This window comes from Ornithodoros turicata, chromosome 8 (assembly GCF_037126465.1).
Source record: "Ornithodoros turicata isolate Travis chromosome 8, ASM3712646v1, whole genome shotgun sequence".
Taxonomy (NCBI): domain Eukaryota; kingdom Metazoa; phylum Arthropoda; class Arachnida; order Ixodida; family Argasidae; genus Ornithodoros; species Ornithodoros turicata.
In genome coordinates, this window is record NC_088208.1 from 35,444,784 (window position 1) to 35,465,863 (window position 21,080).

The 21,080-nt window shown below is 45.1% G+C and overlaps 1 protein-coding gene across 1 annotated transcript in view; it reads right to left on the reverse strand.

The window, feature by feature from the left end:
• LOC135367123 (hemicentin-2-like) overlaps positions 1-21,080 on the reverse strand; it is an 82,182-nt gene that overhangs the window by 35,447 nt on the left and 25,655 nt on the right. Inside the window, exons 2-3 of the mRNA XM_064600238.1 lie at positions 4,406-4,635; positions 2,840-3,014 (exon numbers count right to left, since the gene is read on the reverse strand). Of these exons, the coding sequence (XP_064456308.1) occupies positions 2,840-3,014; positions 4,406-4,635 (405 nt within the window). The remainder of the gene's footprint in view (positions 1-2,839; positions 3,015-4,405; positions 4,636-21,080) is intronic.

A 21,080-nucleotide genomic window follows, 5' to 3' on the forward strand; every position in this document is an offset into this window, starting at 1 on the left:
ATCTCTTTTGAGTTTCTTTAACACGTTTCAAGTAAATGGACCTGCTTACACGTCTGAATCAAAATACCTGCACGTGTCCCTTATTAATTCACATTTATTCAGCATGGAAGTGGAGCGTCCGTTCAGCTTGTGGCGTACAACACAGTAGTGCGAGCCATTATTCTTCGTTACCATAAATAATAAACAGTTCGTCGGTGATAAAATACATCCACATGGTGCTCCAAGCTGGTTTAACTGGAGTAAATTATGCAGATATGTTTGCAAACAGCAGTGGAATGACCACCGTGCAAGCAAGTCTTCAGAATAAAGTAATAGGCAATTTATTGTTACGAAAATACGCGGACAGCGTGTTACACGTTGGTTTCACTTGGAGACATTATGTATTACGTTTGGAAAGTTACAGAAATGGCGAAACGCAAAAGGAGAATGGGGCGTGCCATCTGGAACATGCTGACTAGCGTGACGGGGTTTAGTTCTGCTCAGAGCGGCACTAGTTGAGCACAGTCTTTACCATAGGAATCATATCAGCACTCTCCAAAGGCGTTATGCTGACTCTGCGTCCTAACGCCTGGCGAACATTCCGCATTCTTGGTGTCAGTGACTTTTACATATACAGACACGAGTCTTCCATCCTCCACTGTAGGTAATAAAGGAAGAAAAGCAAAATCAATTACACCCAAAGTATACGTAAAAAAAAAAAAAGATTCCTCCAATTCAAAAAGGAAAAATAAAAGTCACGCGTAAAAGCCACCAAAAACAGAAAGAAAGACAATTGAACCCTTCGGCGTTCGCTGTAAGCGCGGAATCCGGGATATTCTAGTTCATTGTGTGCCATAAGAAGAAGAAGAAGAAAAAAAAAACAGAAAATACAAATACGGTAGAAGATCAGCAGACACAAACAGGCCCTCTGAAAGGATCGGGAGGATATCGAAGCACAACTTTATCGGTCCACTCCAACCTCTAGGCTGATCAGTGTTGGGGCTCCTAAGCCAGTTTTCACCCAGATCTGGATTGAGTCTCTAGTGTTTCCTTCGGTATTTTCTTTTTCTTTCTTTTTTGCTGCGTAATAAACATCCCCGCATTGATCTCGCATGCGAGAGCAATAGAGCCACACCGCACGAACGCCATCGAACCGAGAAGCTTTAAGAAAATTCTCGACCTCCTCTATCTTGACGGTGCACAATAGTCGGCAAGTAATGCTGTTTGCGCTCTGGGTGTCGATCTGGGAACGGAAGAAGCAAGTTGGCAATCTATCTGTGTGATCTCGAAGTCAATGGTGCGTCGCAGAAATACGAGGACTGCTTCAGCGTACACTTTATCCCATCGTTTTTCCCGTCGCATGCTCGCATTGGATTCGGAAGGCAGATGTTGGGATCAGTGGGACGGGGTGTAGCATTACGGGAGTTTTCGGCAGCAACTATGGCAACGTTTCCACGCGCGCGCCATGTGGAAGGTGTTAACAGGGTGAGCGCTTCTCCTGTCCGTCCGAAAGGGGTCACTTGGCAAGCAGTCCGCAAGTTGTACCAGCCTGGTTAAATGGTTGACGCACCTTGACGGAGTGTTCGAGTATGTTGGAGTACCACCGTTTTCTAGCTCTTCTTCATGTTATTTTTCTTTTTCTTTTTTTGTTCTCCGACGACTGCCCTTCAAAAGCGATGGCTTTACAGGGCTTGCCACCGCGTACGCCTGCTAGTAACTTTATAGGGCCACGTGACACCACGTCATCGCTGAAATTGTGCAATCACCGCCATAACAATGCAAAAGGTTAGCACAAAACATTGAAAGATTTTCAAAAAATGAATAGTAGTTCAAAAACGTTTCGCAAAAAATTTTCTGTCAACGATGGCACTGTAAAACTCCCGCATGTAAACTCTTTTGACGTAATACAATTTAAATGTGTCATTACACCACTAAATTTCTTCTCAGAACGTCTTACTTCTTTCTTTGCAAGAAAAAGAAGTAAGGAGAAATTGAACTCGTCGCCCGACGTGTTCTACTACTCCTAACATAATCACCCCCCCCCCCCCTCCCGCAAGAAAACCCTACTACCGTGACCACAACTCAAGTGATAAACGTCTGAGAACGTCTCTTTTTCCATAGCATGAAAGGTTCAGTTAGTAATCATCCAGCCATTCCAAAATTGCATCTTGTTTCAAAGATACGTACAGAAACATACGACGGTATATCTAGCTCAGCCCAAAGTACGCTTGCTAGCAGGGGTTTTATGACAACTCTGATGTGTGGAGAGACCATAAGAGACAACATTCAAAAATCTCCAACTGGGGAGTAAAGCAGTCACGGATGTCAGTGAAGCAGTGACTGTACTAAAAAAAAAAAAGGAACCAAGTTAAAGTTAGTCAGCCTGCAGAAATAGTAAGTGAGATACAGTTACTGTTTTTGAAATGTGCTTCGATACAGCTACAGTTACCACGGTAAAGTAAATACATTACTCTATACCGTGTTTGCCATGTTTACCGTGTTTTACAATGTTTTAAAAGTGTCTAATGCAACGCCACAGACAACGCTATAACAGTAGCAGTTTAAGAAAGGAGCATACAATTTCATGGGAAGGAGGTTGCATGGTGAAGGATGAATAAAAACAGACGGATTGCTGTTATCGTTACGGCTCCGAAAATTATGCTTGTGGTTATGAATATGATAGGTGCATCTGCTGTATGTAGCGTGCAATTCATGGTTGGAAAAATGGCAGTGCATTGCAAGTCTCGACAAAACAACAATAGGAATTAACGCGTGGAAAATGTTGCTCTACCTAGTTACAATTGAATTTTACAATTTGTCACCTTCGCGAACTGATGCAAAAAACAAGAAAATACCTTACCTACAACTTGAAGAATCACCGAAGCGTTTCTTATGGCACCATCGCGGAATGTCACTGAGCACAAGTATTCGCCAGTATCCTCGTACCGAAGGCCTGTCACTTTAAGCGAAAATGGGTAGCCCACTAAGTGGAAGTACGCCCTGCCTTGCCACTCCAAACGAGCCCAGCGAACCACCTGCAATTCAATAAAGTTACAACATAAGCTCAAGACTTATACAGGGGGAGCAAAGTAGCCGAAGCTGTTTGGCTGCACGTAGAACATGTGTTTACAAGTCCCAAACGTCGCCTCACCGCGTGTGGCGACGTTTGGGACTTGTAAACATAACAACAAATAAGTTAATGATAATGAATGGGGAAATTGTAAACATAAGCTCAAGACTGTTATCCAAGGTTCCCATGTGATAACATCTCACGTGGTAGCGCAAATAGGAAGAGTAGGGATGAAAATGTATTATTTTACTAATGCCCACGTAAGGCTACAACGGGTTGGTGGACTGAACTGGAATAGGTTATATTGCAAAAAAGAAAAAAAAACACAAGAAATTTAACACGTCACCAACGAGTTCTGCTACTCGTTAGTAACTGATATATATATAATATAAAGTAGTTATAAATAGTAACTTATATCTGATAAAGTCAGTTTCAAACACTTTAGTCAAACACTAATCCCCTCTCCCATCACCACTCGAAACAAAAAAAAAAGCTTTGCAACTGCCTGATACTATATTGTACACTCTAATCTTTGTGATAAGGTGTGACACAATATTATGTTATATTATATATTACAATATTATATATATATATGTTATCGTATATAATATTATACTAAACAAAAATAATATATAGAACTTAACATCACTTACAAACGCAGGCGCACCAAGACACACTAATCCATCTGTTGTGCATCACTGGCGTCTTTCTCTATTCAATCTGTTCTCTCTCTCTCTCTCTCTCCTGTTTTTTTTTTGTTTTTTTGTTTTTTCGCATTGGCTTTATGTCTCAACGAAAACACTGTGCTGAAAGATGGCTACAACGCGCAGCCCTGTGAAAGAGTACGGAGTACGGAGTCTCTCTCTCTAGCCATTTTGCACGGTTATATCAACGTCGCCCTGTACTGTCGAGATACTTGGATGGTATCGCAACACGAGGGACACGGATGAGCTTCATACTATGCTTTTCGCTATCTGAGAAGGCGCAAACACATTGAGAGAAGAACCATCCTTTAAATGGGAAGTGCTTAAGATACCCCAGCAATGGCCCTGCAGACTCGTTTCAGCGACGTAAGGCGGGTGGAAGTCCATAAAAAAATAAAATAAAACAATGCTAGAGGTCTATAAAGCTCGTCTTGCACTGCCACGACACTGCACGGGATAGTTCCCTGCTTTTGTCGCTCCCAGTTTATTCGGCCTTAATATGTGGACAGTTTTTAAAACGCAAATACTTTTTTTGTGTTCTTGGATTTAGAGGTCAAAAGAGCGGACGACGTCCACGATCTCATCCTGCACTTTTAGTAACCATCCGTTCGTTAGCCATTCGTTATCCGTTCGAAGCTAGCATACCACATACCTGCAGAAGGTTAGCCCTCGCGTTGGGGGCTGTTCGATGGCCATCCTTTGTGCCTCCTCCAAAGTCCAATGTGTATATGGGCTCTCGTGAACTATAGCTTCGACGTCGTCCACCCAAGTGGAACCACTCGACGCGGAGAGCGTCCTGCGTGCTGTTGAACACGGGGCTTCGCGTCTCGCACGGCAGCTCCGTCTGGTGGCCCTCGTTCACCACGATCACCCGGCTGTGCACTGCAATAGAGATAACGTCCCCCGATCAGTGGTCCACCTGGCAGCCCACGATAACAGCTCTATGTTAGAGAACCTGAGGTTAGAGCATGTTTCGATGCGCTTGAACTGCCAACCAGAGGGGAGGCACGTCTGAAGGAATCGCGCGCGGAAGTTCGCGCGCGTTAAAAATGGATTGGTATTTAACGGAGCGCCGTGCGGCGGTGTAGTGACACGGGGCTGATCACATTTCTCTACTTGCAATTTGGAATAGTATAAAGTATATTCCCAAGCAGCACAGCATCTTGGCGCAATATTGGTCCAATATTGACAATAAAGGCACAATATTGGTCCAATCTTGGACCAATCGCGGGCCGGTATCGCCAATATCGGGCCGATATCGGGCCAAGATGTCGTGCTGCTTGGGTGTAAACACTCGCTTGCACTGTCACACATTCACACACTTACGCTGTCATTCTCCTTTTCCCTTTCGCACCCCCCCCCCCCCAGCTCACTCACTCACACTCTCTCTTACACACACACAAGGAACGTGGGGAAAAAAATCTCGGTTGAAAATTCCGACGTTTTTTTTAATTCTGTGTTAGTGCCGCGAAGCAACTGTGGTTATGAGAGGCGTACAGACGTGGACAGATGGAGAGAGGACAGCAGAAAGGAGTGGGGGACAGACAGGAGGTTAGTATGAATCCTGGGCCGACTTCAGGGGGAACTGTGCCGACATTCGTCTGTAAAGTCTGCCGGAAAACCCAGGGAAAACCTCAGACAGCACAACCGGTGCGGGGACTGCGGCGACGGTTAAGGAATCAGCTGAAAGTTAAAGGACACAAAGATAGAATTGTTGCTGTCATCTCTCAGCCGTCTCTACTTTTCTCTATGAGGAGAAGAGGCAATATGCGAACGAGGTTATGTAGAAATGTTGATCATAGAAACTTAGACCTGCTACTCTGCGTTAATGGGATTTTTGCGTGGCAGCAAAATGAGCCATGTACTACAAGCGTCTAGACATTGAAACACTCGTTATCGTCTGCGTGAGTCTAGAAGTCCCATTGAAAATCTCGGTTCCGCAGCGGTCTAGGAACACGGAACATAGAAGTAAAATGCAAGCGAGCTACTGTATACTTGACGCTGGCAACATGTACGTGAGCTATGGGGAAGGACGAAACACAAAAACGAACAGCACGAGAGAGAGCCTTGTCATGTGCTGTTCGTTTTTGTGTTTTGTCTTTTGTCCTTCCCCCAAGCTCAGGGACACGTTGCCAACGTCTGGCAACACTGTTTTCCTTTCCGTTAAAAAAAAAGAAAAAAACTATACTGCTTTTACTTCGATACCATCCTCGAGGATACAAGTACACACAGTTGGTCTAGCAACACTTGAAAGGAGTTTCCAGTATGTAATATGATAGCATCAAAAAGCTTCCTTTCAGAGGTTTACGGAGCAACCGCGGCGGGTACAGCTGCAATACGTCCCAAGGCAAGATCTGTTTCAAACTGTAAAACGAGAGAGGAAAATAAAAGGGCGAGAGATCAATATTGAGCTAAACTGTGATAGGATACGTACAAACCCTCTCGGCTACCTAAGTTTCAAGTGAAGAGAATGACAAGAAGGGAGGTTTCGTGCAACACATCACGGTAACTTAAAACACGACACGCGTAGCATCTTGCCTTCACGACCTGGTAGAAAACTATTGGACTAACAGCGACAGTAGCTTTATCCGCCGGACTAACGCAGTGCGTCTTTGAAAGCCGTGTTGATGGAAGGCGTGGTGCTACATTACTTTGTAGTCCAGCACTGGCCAACTCTCTTGCAGCCTGATGGCAGGTGCTGCGTGTCTTTTTCTCTTGCGATATCCGATAGCTTTTACTGTGGCATTCACAGTTCCTTCTCTTTTTTTTTCTTTTTTTGTCTCTAAGCATGGGCGCGGAGAAGTTTGAAATATAAAACCGAGTGACGCTATTTGTCTGCTTCGAAGAACATCTCTTTTCCATCTCATTAGCGTGATGGACCTCCTTATAAGTTTTTCGCGTTTGGAATGATTTAAGGGAAAAAATATAGACAGGCCTCGGAAAATGATCTGGAAGTGACGTGTCGGCACTTTTGAGGAAATGGCGCTAAGGCGAGTTGAGAAACTTGATGCGTTTTATTTACTCGAGGCTTTCAGCAAAGATGTTTTCTTTTTCTTTTCTTTTTTACGTCATCCCTCTTCTTAAAACTTGTTTTTGACTCTGGGGAACGGAGTGTCTGAGACCCATCCGATGGATGCCTTGTAACTCGTCTTCAAAGTTTTAATGTTTTATTAGTTTATTTGGCACAGTCTGCTTTATTCCTCTTTATCTATTTATTTTATTTATCCATTTATACTTATCCTTCTTTATTAGTCTTAGCGCGGAGGAAGATGCATTTTTTTTCGACTTCCTCGCTGAGTAAGTTGGCATCATTAGGGTGGGAAGCATGTCTCTCAGGAGCTTTAGGACAGGCGTCGTAAAACGTGTTGACAAACCGCAAGTTTCGTATCCCGACGTTCCCTTTCCCAGATTACCGTCTCATGTTGAAACCAGGAACCTTTTTTAGCTTGATTGTGCCTCTACCTTGCATTCTCTCACTCACGCACATGCATTTGCCGCCGCTCCACTGCTTCTCTATTTCCCTAGAGGCCTCTTTATTACGGGACGCTCATATTGCCGTATCTTCAAACTTCGGGCAACAACCACAGCCTTATGGATGCTCTTTGATGATGCTTTATATTCTCTTATTTGCCTTCCAATCTGCCTGTGCCACCTGGGGATTCAGCTCTCACGCTGTTATATGTGTCCCTGTATACGAGACTGGACTTATGGTGGACCAGGAAGCCTTTGTAGCCTACTACACTGTGCTAACGCGGCTTTCTCTCGAGGAAACGGCAGAGATGGAAGCAATTATTGATTGGTTGATTGAGATACGAAAAAAAATATGCAGATGTGCTACTCCAGAACTCGTGAATGGAAAGGAGAATAGAAAATTCGTAGAAAATCCAACCTCAACATGACAAAGAGACATTTAAAAAAGAAGAAAGAGAAAGAAGCACCTATTATGTGACTCCGTTTCAGGTGTACTACGGCCGAAGTGATAACAGATATACGACGAAGTTTTGTCCGAGTTATTGAGAACAGTAAACCTGCTGGAACGAAGCCAACGGATCCAGAAGGCAGGGGATGTCCTCGATAAATAAATAAAGTAAGCATTTACTGATTCTGCTTTTTCTTGTGATAATCATAATCATTACCACAAGCATCAGTAGCGTCTGCACTGTAGTTGTGTCTTTGGACGCCAGCGTGAGGCTAACTACGCCAGCTAGCCGTGAGTTCACTAATGCGGGCTAGTTGGATATGATGCACGTGATTCAAGGCGCAAAAGGAGACTATGGCCCGGTTTCGTCAACGCCGATTAACATTTGAACCGAGATCAACGGCCCTTCAACTTGAATGTAACGCTTCACTCTGACGTCTGTAAAAATGATTTGAGTGCAACCCTAAGGTTTTAGCAACCCTTCATCTCGGTTAAAAGTTAACCAGCGTTGATGAAACCGCGCCTAAGACAACCTGGTGACAAAGACACCTTCTGACGGATCGGGTTTTATTTTGTTCTCAATTCAAATCCTTATAAGTTCTCTGAAGCGACCTATAATTGGCCCAGTTCGTTACGTGTTTCACAAGATGAACTTCTTTATTCGCCAAGTGAAAGCTCGGGATGTGACCTGACGCACATCGGCACCCTCTCCTTGATGCGACTGCATGGTTTCCAACTCCGAATTCCTCTCCGTCCTTCTGAAAGGCCACGTACTGCGCCTTTTGCAACCGTGCCCTGCACTTGCATTCTTTAGTATGTGCACTAACGGGACGCAGGAGATTATTTCAGATGTATTATTTCTGACACAGTTTAGGCGTGTTGGTGGAGCCGATCGTTGTCGCACCGTCATCCTCTCTGACTGGAGTTTACCACACTTGGAAGGTGTTTTGTGCACACTTGATGCGTTCAGTTGGCGCCCCTGAGCCCGAGTGTTTCAGACTCCACTCACTTCGCACGACATAAACGCTCCTCGCGCACCTGAGAGTGTGAGATACCGCGTGCCGCTTTCCGAGCTCCCGTGCGTGGAAGCAGAAGACAAGCACCCGGGTGCTGGAGATTTTCCATGACATACTTCCTGTTGAGCGGCGGCAGGACGATCTTCGAAGTCTGGGCTCGGATGCAGAGTACGGACTGCCTATGTTACCCAATGCTTCGATTTCAGTGAACTGTAGTATTTTTCTAACTGTTATCATGCCTTCTTATTAGTGGACAACTTCTACACGGATATCGGCGGTTACTCCCGTGTAATGCAGTGCTCCAATGCAGACACCTTCACGCCGTGCAGTCATTCACAGTAAACAGCTCCTATGGCGTCTGTCACAAATTCATATCTTTTACATTTCGTTCGCTGTTACTAGGAAATGTCTTCACAACCGCAGTCGTTCTCTTCCAACTTTGCTATAATTTAAAACTAAGCCAACGTGGCTTAGGCAACCAAGCGAGCGAACAGTGTAGCGCTCCAAAGTTTCTTTTCGCTGTTTAGACGCCGCTGCGAGTGTATCATACTCCCGATCTGAGTGAGCCAAAACAGGGGCACCTACTTAACGCACCCACTCTCTGCGAGTTCCACGTACGCGAACTATGTCATTTACGTGACGTGAGCATTGCACGTGCTTCTGTGTTGACACGCAGATTTCTATCCTTGCAAGCGTGGTGGTTCCCAACCCATTTCGGCACCGTCAAGAAGCAATTTAGAAAAATAAAGGTAAAGGAGCGAGATGGGGGCGGATTCTTGTAATAGGACGTTGACGGATATCTTCATTACCTGAGGCGTTACGTTCGCAGAGCACATTTTTAATTACTCGTCGACAGCTACCTTATTATTTCACCATCCCGTTCTTTCTTGATGATGATGATGATTGAAAGAAAGAAAAAAATGGGGAACCGTTCTTTCTTGTTATAGACGAAGCCTGCGGTGTTATGTAGCCGTATTTTATTCCTCGTCCTGTATCTAGGAAAGGGTGATGCGTTCACTCCCTAGATAAACACCCCGTAAGATAGATACAATTTGATTGCGCTTCTTCTTTAAAAAAAAATGCTCCTCACTTGTTAACTGCTCTCGCTGTTGTTTCAGTTCTCGAGTTACACCAAGCCCCTTCCGCAACAGTGCCCGCTCCAGTATAATTATATTCCACATCGCATTTTACCCACCTGCTTTTTGGTGCTGTATTTAAACTTAAAATGTTTCTCTCGCCTTGTTTTTAGTCAGGGCATGCAGCGCGAACGGCGGGAGGAAACTTTAATTAAACTCCCTCGTCTTCTGCAATACTATTTCGCACGGAGCGCCCCCTGCGATGTTTCCAGAAAGCTCTCTGTTCCTTTAATTTGTTTTGTGCCAGCTGCTCGCTTCAGAGCTCAGTCAATTTCCCGGCTTGTCAGTTAGCGAAGAAGCAGAGAGAAGAGAGGCACTGATGTGTTCAAGGAGATGTTTTCGTCCCTTCGTTACTTTTGCGTTCACTTCTTTGGAACACTTCTGTCGACTTCTCTCGCATATTCGAACGGTGTAAACGATATGGCAAAGTCATGAACGATCTCGTTAAGTATTTGTACGGCAAATATTACTTTCCATTTTCGAGGCGCGTTTCTAATGGGTACTGAAAATAATGAGGAAAAATGAGGGTAGAACATGCCGCGTATATGATCAGCTACGCAAGTGTCCCCAAGATGTGCCCCTATCATAGCCAAATCGAGGCGTGACCATACTCTTCTTACATTCATCTTATAAGTTTCTACCCCCAGCTGTGCTGTCTGAGGTTTTTCCTGGGTTTCCTGAAGTCGACCGCACGACGCACACTAGCCCTCTTGTCTCCCACTCCATCCTGTTGTCCTACCTGCACATGTTCACGTCTGTACGCCACTCACAGCTACAGTTGCTTCGCGGCGCTGACACGGAATGAAAAAAAATTGGATACGCGTTGTCAGCGTTCCAGCGTGTCTTAGCCGTGGTTCGCACACTCCACAAGAGTTGCGCTTGTGCACAGGAAAGAAATTAAACTAGCACAGTTCAACGATAATTTCAAGAAGTTTACTCGTGTCCTTTATGTCTCTTCCGCGCATTTTCATTTCGTTGTTTCTCCAAGCTTCTTCTCCAACGGTAGATGAAGAGCCGCTTCAGAAGCACGGATCGAGGTTGATTCTTACAAACTGACACCTGTTCCACTTTGATAAAACCGCACATTTACTAGCTTCTTAATTTTTTTTTTTTTCTTCTTATTCCTCCACTTAGAAGGGTAGAACATCCGGTGAAGTGGTAAGAAAATGTCTAGAGGGAAGAGCCTAAAAACGAGACCCGCCGATGTTTCGAATAGAGACTGAACAGATCCCAGACGAAGAACAGTCTGTGTTCGAAATAGCGGTGACGGTGATGGTGATGGTCATGGTGGTGCGCGTCCTGAGGCTCAGTTTTCCTTAACGTTCATACATCCCGTATTTTCTACGTATCAATTGTATATCTACTGCGTGGCTGGTGCAGCTTCTTGACGCCATTCCCGTAACCATCGGCGTCTTTTATCTTTCTCTCTTGGACCTCGAAACCAAAGTACATAGACAGACTCTGCTCTTGGGTGTGATACTCTCAAAGTGAAATTCGAGACGGTCGATGCAATATTTGAAGCCACATCACCCAGAAAAAAAGAAAGAGACGGGAAGGCAAATATATCCTTCCTTCTGTCATCAGTGACTTTCGATCGTTTCTTCTTCTTCTTCTTCTTTTTTGTCACAAAGCGAAAGCAAGGAAGAACAAACTAAAAAGTCAGCCCTACAGAAACGCGCACATATGCGGTGAAATGGGCGGACCACTTTGCCATCGTACATGCTCGCAGGTGATGTTCTTCGGCTCTATTTTTTTGTTGTATTCCCGATAAATATTTTAGTAGCGGTAGGAAAGTGTATACCACACGTCCGTTGCGATTGCTGTGCGGTGAGCTTTGTGAGATGGAAGTATCTTCCTTTTTTGTGTGTGTGTTGTTGCTCTTGCGTGGTTGTTGCCGGCGTATCGTCACCAGAGTTCGCGCAGAAGCTTTTGAGGAGCTTCGTATATTATTTAGATAATGACTAGGGCTCTGATTTTTCTTGAGTCTCTGCGAAACGAATAGTTGAGAGGCACGTTTCGTGGTGACATTTCGCGTCAGGGGTAATGCTTCGTATAAATATCTTCTCTCTCTATATTTTTTTCAATTCTAGCGTTGGTTGGTTGGCTGGTTTTAAGAAAAAAATAAAATGGAGATTTTGGCTGCACTAGTGTGAGGCCCGCAACTCCACATCACCTGCACCAGTTACTTTGGGCGAAAACTCCTGTAAGGATGATGCCAATGAAGAGGAGGAGGATGGCGATGACTATGATGATGATGGATAGTGGTGGTGGCGAATTCGACAGAAAACAATTGCACACGCACTGAAATGTCACTTGAACTTGGTGGCATGGTACAAGTTGCTTAGACACGCCGTCTTCCGCGAGGGACGTTAAATACGGGGTGTCGTGTGGTGAGCTTTCATCGCACGTTAAAGAACCCTCAGGTGGGCAAAAGCAATCCACAGACCGACCGCTGTGGCGTCGCTCATGATCTCAGTTGTCTCGCGACGTAAACCCCCAATTATTATTATTGAAATGTCACAGAACGCGCAAACACGCAACACTCAAACAGTCGAACAGCAACACCCACAAAACGCACATAGGCTCAAATCTTGTCGTCTGCATCAATGTCCCGGAAAAATTTCACTACGGCGGAGAACGCCCGGTGCCTGACGCTGTAATTCCAGGGCCCAAGTATTTTTGAAACACTGAGCGGGTGGGCGTCCCTGCTTTCCTCCTTTTTTTTTCAATAAACATATCCCAGCTCCGGCTCTAGAAGGCGACGAGCTTCAGTGTATGGTACGCAGGACATCAAAATGTGCTCCAATTGTAGCGTTACATGTTATGTAGTGCATTATTTAGTATGTACTATTTAGTGTGTAGTATTTAGTAGCTTTTGGGCATATAGTGTGCTTTATTAGTAGTGTTTCAGACACTACGGTTAACGCGCATGTTTGCACCAGTTGGAATCCATTGTAACACAGAATAATTAATTCGAATATTTGAAGTACGGAGTCACTGCAGGTGACCAAGAAAGCTCTGCCTACCTCTAAGACGATTAAGTGAACATAAACAATGAGAATATAGTTCGAACGCTATCTCCCGTTTTTTTTTTCTTCCTATAATCAAACTCAAACTGAATAGTTCGAACGTTCTTGTCGTACCGACGTGATAGCAGAACAGCCTTTTGCACACGGGAGTCTGATGGCAAACATGACAAATTTTACCTCCAGCATTTGTATTACAAAAGCCCACGTTGGCCCGTAGGGATCTGTAGACACGCCAGGAACGAACTTCGATTCTCTGCAGTTTTCCATTGCTTCCAGGGCGTGTGGCGCAGCTATTCGTCCCCGGCTTTACGTCCGACATCCGAGTTCGGACAACGAACAGCTTATTGTACAATTGGCGGGCAGACTGGGCTTGAAAGTTTTCTGTTGCGCGAACTTGTTGATGTCACAGTTACGTCATTTCAGCAGGCTTTAAAAGCCCTGGCTTCTCCTAGCTCTTAATAACGAGGCCTTGATGTTGCACATAAGGTTTGTCTGCCTATAGTATGGCGACATGTTGCAAATGCCGCAGGGTAGGACTGCGCATAATTTTGACCACCTGGGGTTCTTTTGACGTGCGCCGGAAATCTCCGACACACGGCACTGTAAGTAATGTACCTCCCTCACACTGCTACAGTCCTCGGCCGGGATCGTACCCGCGATCCCACCACCTCCCAGTCTTCGGCACGACTTTGTCTGCCAACACCAAATATCCTATGGATGTACCCATAATGTCCTAACGAATTCGTACGTCCGATGGAAATCCCTCAGATATCCATCGGACGTACCAGTCTGTTAGGACATTATTCGTACGTCCAGAGGATATTCATTTCATTTCATTCGCTGGATGTACAAATAATGTCCTAACAGACTCGTACGTTCGATGGATATCTCAGGGATATCCATCGGACGTACGAATTCGTTAGGACACCATTCGTACATCCAAGGGATATTCGGTGTTGTTGAGGTAGGTGCACCGTGTACATTAGGTATTCTTATCTAACTATCTCTGTTTACTGATTACTCTGTTTACTGATCCTCAAAGCCGGGACTAAAAAACACTAAAAAAAACTGGCACCAACCTCTACACTGTCTCCACGTAACAAACCTCAAACACCGAGAGAGCCCTCAACCAGCACCGCCACATCAAAGCGCGCGTGCCTGAAATACGATATCCCTCTATCTGCTACGTGGCAGGTTCTTTTCCCTGTGCATTAGCGACTAATCCGCCGTCCCAAGCGAGTAACGCCATCCGAGCTCATAACTCCGACTAACCAACAGTGTCCCCTCCGCGTCGTATTTTCGCAGGGCCCAATATGCAAATGGACCCTCTTCGTGGATACACCATCTGGATAGGTGGTGGGCTATAGAGCGTCCCTTGTTTGACCAGGCGACAGAGTGCGATGAATATGCGGGATCTGCACCTCATACACAAAAGGAGGGGGGTTGTCATAATAAATTGAGGTTTACTTGCTTTCGCTGATCACAGCGGGGTGCTGCGCTCGCTGTGTCCACTTTGTGCTCGTGTACTTTGTTTGCCTTAAAAAACGATCGACCTGAGTGTTTTTTTTTCTGTGTTGTATGAGCCCACATGAATAAAAAGGGGAATAATGGAGAAAGCTTTACTGGAGGGTGATACTAGGAAGAGGCGGAAATTTCTTTTGTGTATTTTGTTATCGGTATTTTTTGAGTGTGCTATACGGCAAAATTGTGTTTGGGTCATACTGTTTGGGTTATACTTTCGTTCCTTCTACATTCGTGTTATGATTTGGGTTATACTTCCGTTCCTTCTACTTTCGCGTTGTAGTTTCGTTCTTTCTACTTTCGTGTTATGCTTTCGTTCCTGGTGGTGGGTTCGAATCCACCGGCTGTGCTGTCGCTGTTTTTTTGCCTGGATTTTCCGGCTGACGTTTCAGACGAATGTCGGCACAGTTCCCCTTGAAGTCGGCTCAGGACGCACACTAACTCTCCCCTGTACCCCACTCCTTCCCGCTGTCCTCTCTTCACCTGTTCACGTCTGTACGCCATTCATAGTCACAGTTGCTTCGCGGCGCTGACAAGGAATAACAAGAGGTACAAGAGATGTTGCTGAATTCGATTGTGATTAACGCTGTGCGACAAAGAGTAACTTCCTGAGCAAACAAAGTGTGCTCCGCAACAATCACACTGATAATATAACGACAAATATATATGACAAAGCAGCATATGATGATAGCAGCCCTAGTGAGTCATGCGAATTGTATGATCTCAATCAAATTACATCGTAATATCCGACGCGTGAGTGTTAGCGAGATAAATACGAAAGTAGAAGGAACGAAAGTATATCTAACAGTATAAGACGAAAGTAGAAGGAACGAAACTATAACACGGAAATAGAAGGAACGAAAGTATAACCCAAGGTATAGCACGAAAGTAGGGGGAACGAAAGTATAACCCAAAGTATAACACGAAAGTAGAAGGAACGAAAGTATAACACGATTCAGTGATTTTGCAGAGTAACCATTCTGAACCTGTAACACGCGAAACTGAAAAACACGGCACAAGCTTCAACGTACCGTGGAACACGAAATGTGGCAGCCACGGAAAAAGCTAGACATGGACGGGAATCGCACACGCACCTCTTAATGGCCGGTAATCAAGGGTTCCGGGTTCGACTCTCGTCTGTCTGATTCTCTCGACGACCCTCACATTTGGAGTGTTCCGTTTTCCTTCCAGAGTACGCAACCGTTAGTCAGTCTCTGTACCACTTTCTATCTTGCGTCTGCATAATGATACGTTTGCCTGTATCCACATCGCACTAATTATCCACCCCGTTATTATTAAACATTATTCTTCGCGGTTATTGCAGCGTGCATGCTTTCAAATACGAAGAACACTGCTTCATTTGAATAAAGTATACGACCGTGTTTATTGTTTTCGCCCACAGGATTATTTGAAACAGTGGCTTTCTGTTCGTTCAACTCTGTGTGATGATATTCGAGCCTATCGCGTCTTTCTATATGCATATGAGACGGGTTATAGACTGGCGCGCGGTTCCAAAACGACCTCTTCCCTTTCAGGCGCGTATCGACCCAACATGGCTTCGTTAATGGATTTTACGAGGCGAAATGTAATCTATTATCTCTTACCAGACATAAACGTAATGAAAACATAGTCAGCTTTCTTTGCGGACACCCCACCAACAAACTGTTATACGTATCAACCCTGGTTCCTATTCCCCGGTGTCCTCTAATAGACATCCATAAAGTATGCAAGATGCGTATCTCTTGGCCTCGGTGTCGCCGTATTCCTAATTCACGTCCCATACATGATTTCGTGCCAGACAAAATACGACCGCATCCCAATGTGTATTCTACAGAATCCTCCGATTGCAAAATATGAGGTACGCGTCGACTAAGGCTTCCCGTCGCGCGATCGTGGCGTTTCTTTCTCGAGCATTCGGTCGTCGTCTCGCACTCACTCCGACCCTTTATACGCGTCTTACATGTCATAAAGTCGGCTGACCCGATAATGCGCGACAACGGTGGACGTATCTGCCGGCAGACTTTCGACGCAGCCTTCTTTATGAGTGTAAACGTCGTAACTTTTCTTCCCCATGGAGTGCCAAGTCGGGCAGAGTATATTGTCGAGCACCCCACTTTTTTGCATATACATTGGGGCCGACTTGAGAGCGATAAAATAGGATGGAGGGCGAAAATTCGCTGTGACAGCGACGGCGTGCTTTGTGGAGATGAGGAGTGCAATGAGCTATACCCGCATGGCGGAAGAGAGTGTCGACAGTGCGTGGAAATATCCATGACCAGGAGGGAGACAAAAAAAAAAGTTGTATACGAGAGACAGCATTTGAAGAAGGCAGACACATTCATCCTCTGTGTGTGTGTGCGCGCGCGTCACACAAAACCTAGCGTAAATGGGTCGGCGTAAAGATTTACAGCGTATCGTAAAGAAAAGGCAAAGAAAGAGAAGCTGGTATTTTAGGGTGCTGAGTTGTGTTAGTAGAGGGGCTTTAGGGTAAGATAAAGCGGCAAATTGGTTCAGCGAGCCGTGAGCAAGAATGGTTTAAGTGTGAGTTCAGTCGTTGAGGGATAGTAAAAACAAGAGAGAGAGAAAGAGAAAGAAATGGATTACGATCTGTTTTATTAATGGTCCTTAGAAGTGGGCGCCTGCGAGGCTGGTTTAATGTGAGATGACGATAATGAGGTTTGAGTGTGCGAAGATGGATGGCGCTTTTGTAGGCTCCGTGTTCGCTGGACTGCGCTTAATCGGCGAGCTCTCTCGAGATTATTGAAGTGTTCCATGTTGTGTGTTCATTATTCGGCTCGAAGTCGTAGCTGCACATAAAAATTACGTGCGCGCGCACGAGAGTGGACTCTGCTGATTCTGTCTACGTTGTCGTATCTGACGAAACGCCCCGCTGGGAAGTTCATTTAGCTGCACGCTAGTGCAGCTGAATTACTTACTAATTACTAATACTTACACTAACTTACTACTACTAATACTTACACAGTATTACTACATGCAATGCATACGGTAATTGATAAATTAATTATACCATTAGACTTAAATAGAGTTAGAAGTGTCTACATGCAACAAGTTAGGGGATACATGACTAAAAATTAAAACAAAAAAACAAATACTTCGAAATTTAGACGAGGCAGGCCTTGGACTCTAGAGGTGTGCATTAGCAACTCTGACTTTGAGACCCGCGCGAGAGTTTCATGGGTGGTTATGCTCCGTCGCAAGTCAATACTAGACCGAACATTATCGATGTGCGCCTCAGCAATGAAACGTATGTCTCGAGCTACGCCGCAGGGCATTTGAATGTTGTGACTTTAACGGGCAATCTTTCTATCCCGATCTTCGGGCGCCCGCACCCTTTCGGTGTCATTGTAACCTCCTCCTCCGCTTTTCTCTCACCCAACTGTCCCAGGCGGGCCTACACCAAGTTGGTGGGTGATTTGAAACTATATGTTCAAAATACGAACCAGTGATACTCGTCAGGGCCGACTACGTTTGCAAGAACAAGTTTTACCGTTCCCCATTCACTGATAACAACCACCTCATTACGTATGCATCAAAACAGACGACACACAAATCAGAGTACACGGTCTCGTAATATTTCCCTCGCATCCAGGGATTCATACTCGACAGCATTAAACCGACGGTATCGTTAATCTACGTCGACGTCCCAACTCATATGCACAAAGCTCTGGTATTCATTATTCTCTGCTCGATAATAATCCCTTTGAAACCAATCCGTCATTATTTTTCTTTTTTTTCATTCTGTTCCATATACCGTGCTTCCTAATATCCAAATATTTCAGTCGTCATTTTTACAATATGATTTTGTCCTTGTTCTGCCTTCTTCGTACCGACGTCGCTCTGTGAACGTGTACTTTGTCGCGAGGCCTGGGACCTGCATCATAAATCAAAGGCAGGTGAAATGTTCTTTAACCCCGGACCCGCTTTTTACCTTCTCATACTTTCTTTTTTTCACTCAACCAAAGTGCGCTGCGGCTCTCGGCGTGCTTCGTACCGCTGTATGTGCGCGTGTGTCTGTGCCAGGCGCTGCGCTTTCGTACCTGCCTTGGCCAACGAAATATTACGCTGCAGAAGAAAAAAAAAAAGAGAAGGTTCTTGGGGAAACTCGAAGAATGCCTGTAGCAGACACCGTCCCGGCGTCCTGTTGAATCACAATGCTTCCTAGAGAAAAGAGTAATAAAAATAAACTCCCTGCTCTGTAATAAATCAGGCGAGTGCGGTGTGAGATTCTCTCGACTTTGTAGCTCTTCCGGCAAATATATAGTACTTTAGGAAGTGCGATGTTTCGCAGACAGAACTTCTTGCGGCCGCCTTTTCCGAAAGTATACGAGAGTCAAGCGCCTGTGTTGTGTCTGGGGAATGCACTGTTTGAGTGAAAGCCCGGGGATTGAGGTTGCGGAAGCATGATGGATGGCATGCTACGCGAGGAGCTCCCAGTTGAGAAGTGGCGTACTAAAAGTACCCGCTGCGTTATAATGAGAGCACTTCTTAAAATGCGGTTTTGAACAGACACGATCCTGCTTCTCGAGAGAGAAGGTAATATCAAGAAGTTTGGAAACGCGAATCGCTAAGCTCGCAAGTGCACGAAGTTCTACTCCGTCCATCTCCGGACAGGTGTTCCACGCGTCTCGCGCGAACCATGTACGCCTTGTCAACGCCTTGTGATTGTGTGACCGCGTGTGTGACTTTTCAGTTTTAGTTTTGTGTTCTTCCTTTCCTTTTCTTGTCTTCTTTGTCTTTTCCTTTTCTCTACTCCTTTTATTTTCTTTCTTCTTTTCCTATCATTTTCTTTCCCCTATTCTCCTTTTTCCTTCTCATTTGCTTTTCTTCTGTTTCTTTTTCTTTTTTCTTCTTCCCCCATTTTCCATTTTTATTTTGGAATAGCAAGCCGACCTCCGTCTGGCTGACCGTTCGTTTCTTTTTTCTTAATAAACACAATCCCCCCCTCCCCCCCGTGTACTACGAGCTCCTGTCTAGCTAAAAACGAATAGAACAGGAGGGAATTGGATAAACGCGGACGAAATGTAAGCCGTCGCTCCAGAAATCACAGGCTTCATAAATCCAAGTTGAGTTCTTTTCTTTTTTTTTTTTTTTCATATACCTAGTTGCGACATGGCCTACTCAACGAAAATGTAATTTGGACAGCCAGTGCTAGCCTTAACGAGTTTTCCAAAATTAATTTTCTGAATTCATAAAATATGTCGGGTGGGTTAAAGTAGTTCTGTCGTAGAGCAAAGCCCCGCGGTCTCTAATAAGCGAAAATGGAATCCGAGCAGCGAGCTCGGGTATGGTGCATTATTAAGAGATGGAAAACCGCTAAATCTCCGTGCGTCCAGTGGAGCTCCATTTCCGCTGCGTTCGCTCCTGTGTATTCACGTGCGCGGACGTAGCAATCAGTTGAGAAAGAAAAGCGACAATGACAATGCATAAAAGAGCAACGGATAAAATTCTGCTTGTATTGCCGCTTACTGTAGCATGGTCCCCATGCAATGCGGAAAGAACACTACTTCGCGCGTAATACCGTCGTTCCTGTCGCAACTGCCACATGTTCGAGACTCTTCCGAGACTCCCTTTCTATTCTCAAAGCTCCCATCGCTCACGATACTGCAGGCGGAAGGGAGAGACACAAACAACGCGATGGCATCTCCAGCGCTTCTGCCTTCATGTACACAACATTATGCCTTTCGACACTCGCCGAACTACCCAATTGGGACCTCTCTAACCTAAATATATCCTCGTCAGTATTGCGGTGCCATAACATCGCAAGACAAAAAAAAAAAAAAAAAAGTGCAAGCTCTCAATAGGGGAATCAGTCACGTGTCTGAAATTCTTTGGCAGATATTCCACGAATGTACGTTCTTCTCTTTTCTTGCCGAATCCCGAGGTGGTGCAGTGATTTATCTCCTTGGAGCAACGATTTGCGGTACCACGCCCGAGGTTTGTTAAGGTCTCTGGCTTTTGCCTCTCTTCCGGGCGCGAAAAAGACCTAAGCCGTCCATTAATCTCGAGACGCAATTAAATAGATTAGTTCGCGGGCGGATGCACTTTTCCATGGGAAGTGATTAAGACGAAACGTTCTCTTCGACCTCGGGATAATTATTATTTGGACGGCTCTTTTCGCTGTCATTACAATACAGCCTTACATGTGTTGTATTGTTCGCACAATGTAAACATGGTATGAACAACTTGTCGTGTGTGGCGGTGAGAATGCAGCGACTTCAAGTGTCGGGTATTGTCTCTTTGGTCAACATTGCCTGTGCTCCATTGATAAAATCGGGAAAGACGAACGTCGCACACCTGTATTTCCACCCTCGGTCGTCGGGCGACGTGTTGTAGTGTACACCAAGACATGCTGAACCAATATTGGTACGTCCGAAAAGCGTGTCTTAATCTTTTTCTTCACCCATGTAATGACATATGGGTCTAGGGTTGATGACAACAAATAAATAATAATCTTACAAATTAATACGCAATGGTGAATGTTTTTTTTTTATTCCGTGCTAGCGCCGCGAAACAACTGTGGCTATGAGCGGCGTACAGATGTGCATAGATGTAGAGAGGACAGCAGGAAAGAGTGGGAGACAGGGGGTTAGCGTGCGTCCTGGGCCGACTTCAGGGGGAACTGTGCCGACATTCGTCTGGAATGTCATCGGAAAACCCAGGGAAAACCTGAGACAGCACAGCCGGT